Source organism: Macrobrachium nipponense, chromosome 12 (assembly GCF_015104395.2).
Source record: "Macrobrachium nipponense isolate FS-2020 chromosome 12, ASM1510439v2, whole genome shotgun sequence".
NCBI classification, from domain to species: Eukaryota; Metazoa; Arthropoda; class Malacostraca; order Decapoda; family Palaemonidae; genus Macrobrachium; species Macrobrachium nipponense.
In genome coordinates, this window is record NC_087205.1 from 55,145,077 (window position 1) to 55,147,576 (window position 2,500).

The 2,500-nt window shown below is 37.8% G+C and overlaps 1 protein-coding gene across 1 annotated transcript in view; it reads left to right on the top strand.

Moving 5' to 3' along the window:
* The window catches only part of LOC135224814 (uncharacterized), a 10,979-nt gene extending 8,655 nt beyond the window's left edge, over positions 1 to 2,324 (top strand). The window contains exon 4 of the mRNA XM_064264137.1: positions 2,274 to 2,324. Coding sequence (XP_064120207.1) covers positions 2,274 to 2,324 — 51 coding nt within the window. The remainder of the gene's footprint in view (positions 1 to 2,273) is intronic.
* The last annotated feature ends 176 nt before the right edge of the window (positions 2,325 to 2,500 follow it).

Sequence of the window (2,500 nt, forward strand, 5' to 3'; positions counted from 1 at the left end):
CGCGACACTTTTAAGCGTAAGGTAAAAAGGGTTTAAAATTGGATTTGATCGCATTAAAAGTTATGCCATTGAAAGCGCCAACAAGTAAGCTTCATCTTTGAAAATGTTTTACGGGGGTTCTTCTTTTGCTATGTATGGGTACATGCATATATATGTACATATTCATCATAATGAATTATCACTTTGTGTGTCTCTGTTGTTAAAGAAGATAATTATTCATATCCTAATTCGTCTACTTTGGTAGGACATAACCAAATATGAGAAAAACACGTGACAGAAAAAAAACGCTACTTCAATGGAAGTAAAATGTATAGGGTTGACAAAAATCGTACATACATATGTATATGTGCATGCATACGTATGTACAAACAAACGCTCGAACTCATACACACACACACATACATATATATATATATACACATACATACATATATATATACATATAATAATATATATATATATATATATATATATACTATATATATATATATATATATATTATATATATATATATGTGTGTGCGTGTGTGTGTGTGTGTGTGCATGTATATGTGTATTATTAGGCCGGTTCGGCTATTCCTTTTTTATACTGCAAAATATTTTCCTCCGCCAATGTTTTGCTGCTAAGACCTTGGGAAAATACTCGAAAAATGCTTCTGTTACGATTTAGTGGATATAGACTCGATGATGCAGTGTCTAGAGAAGAAAATAAATGCAAATGCGCACGAAAGTTCTGCAAGGCCCCTGGGGCCCTTAGATCTTCCGGGGGTGGGGGTGGGGGTGCGGGGAGTATAGGGAGAAGGGGGAACCCAGAAATATGCTCTGGATTCCGTGGCGTCTGAGATCACCATCATGAATATCTCTTGGGTTTCAGAAAGCTTTCCTTGAGTGCAAGAATCCCGTTTTCTTGCGTGCTGTGCCTTTTCTTTCATTATCTTGCTACCTTTTACTTTCTGACTCTTCTTTTCCCTTCGCTTTCTCTCCTTTCTTGCTGAAGTTTGTATTTCTTTTTCTTTCCACCTTCATTTATTTACTCTTCTACTCTGGCGTTTTGTCTAACCTTGCTTCTTATCCCTTGTATTATCTTTTATTGTATTTCATGCTGTAATCCGTATTTTCTTCTCTCAACATTTTTCTTTGCCTTTCTTTTCCTATGATTGCATATCTTTCCTTTTATTTCATTTCTATTTATCTTTACTGATTTTCCTGTCTTCTGGTAGTTTTCTTTCCTTCCCTGCTATCTTATTTCTTTATCTTTACCTTTTTTTTTTGCTCTACCTTTCTTTCCCAATCATTGGATATCCTTCTTTAGTCAAAATTTTATTACTTTTTACTTTTATTTGCTTATTCTCTCCTGCCTTTTGCTTTTGTACCCTGTTTTACTTCTGAGTCTCCTCTGTTTTTATAAGACAGTATTGCCCTTTCCCTCCTCCCTTTTGCTGACACTGCCTGCTTTACTTCTCTCTGTCTTCTCTTTTTACCTTTATTATATTACTTTTTCTTTCCTCCATTTTGCTTCCCTTGCTGCTATACAGTTAATTTCCTTTTCTTCTTATGTTTATTTCCTTTTATTTTTTCTTGCGTCTTACTAAAGTTACCACCTACTCACATACTCCTTTTGTCTCCTTCGCTCATTACGTTTTATTCCTTATTTTTCTTCTACCATTTGCTTTCCTCCTCAGGTATACCTGTCGTTCTCGTCTCTCTTTGGCATCATTGCTTTCCATTCCTTCTTCCTTTTACTCTCCGTTGTTGCTATACCTTTTCTCCTTTGTCGGCTTACCACTGTTGCCTTACCGTTCGTCTCCTCCCATTTCCCTTTCTGTTTGCTGTAACCGCGAATCACTTCATTCCTTACTCGTCTCTATACCTTTCAATCTTTCATTGTCTCATTCTACCGTGTTTTTCCTTGCCTCGTTTGCCATATATTTCCATCAGCTTTTCTTCTCTTCTGTTTCCTTCACTTTACTCGTCTATATTTTATATCCTTTCTTATACATATTTTCCCCTGCCTCATTCCTTCTCCTAATATCCAGCCAATTCCATCGCTCCTCGTTCTCTCTCTTTTATCCCCTCTCAAGATTCCTCATTACTTTATCCTCTTTAAATTCTATCGCCTGAGAAATTCGTAGATATACCGTATTGCAGGTGTCCCGAAATTCCGCACCGCAACCCTACTCCCAGCGCCCTGGTCCCCCCCACCCCAACCCCCAACCTCCCCCAAAACCACCCCGTTCCCACTATCCCATTTTCCTCAGATCCTTATCCTTCCAGATGACTTCATCTTCCTCTTGCGTTCTCCTGAACAGCCAGGATGATAAGTAATAGGACTTTTGTAAGTTCGTCTTTGAAGGAACTTCGCAACTCTGAAACTTTTTCACGATTGAAAGTCTTGAAAGTCGATGTTTCTCAAATGGGGGTCTTCCAGCCCGTCTTACTTGAAAGGAAACAAAGAGTAAGTTTGAGGCGCCCCTCTATTTGTTACACTTTGATCTAGATAT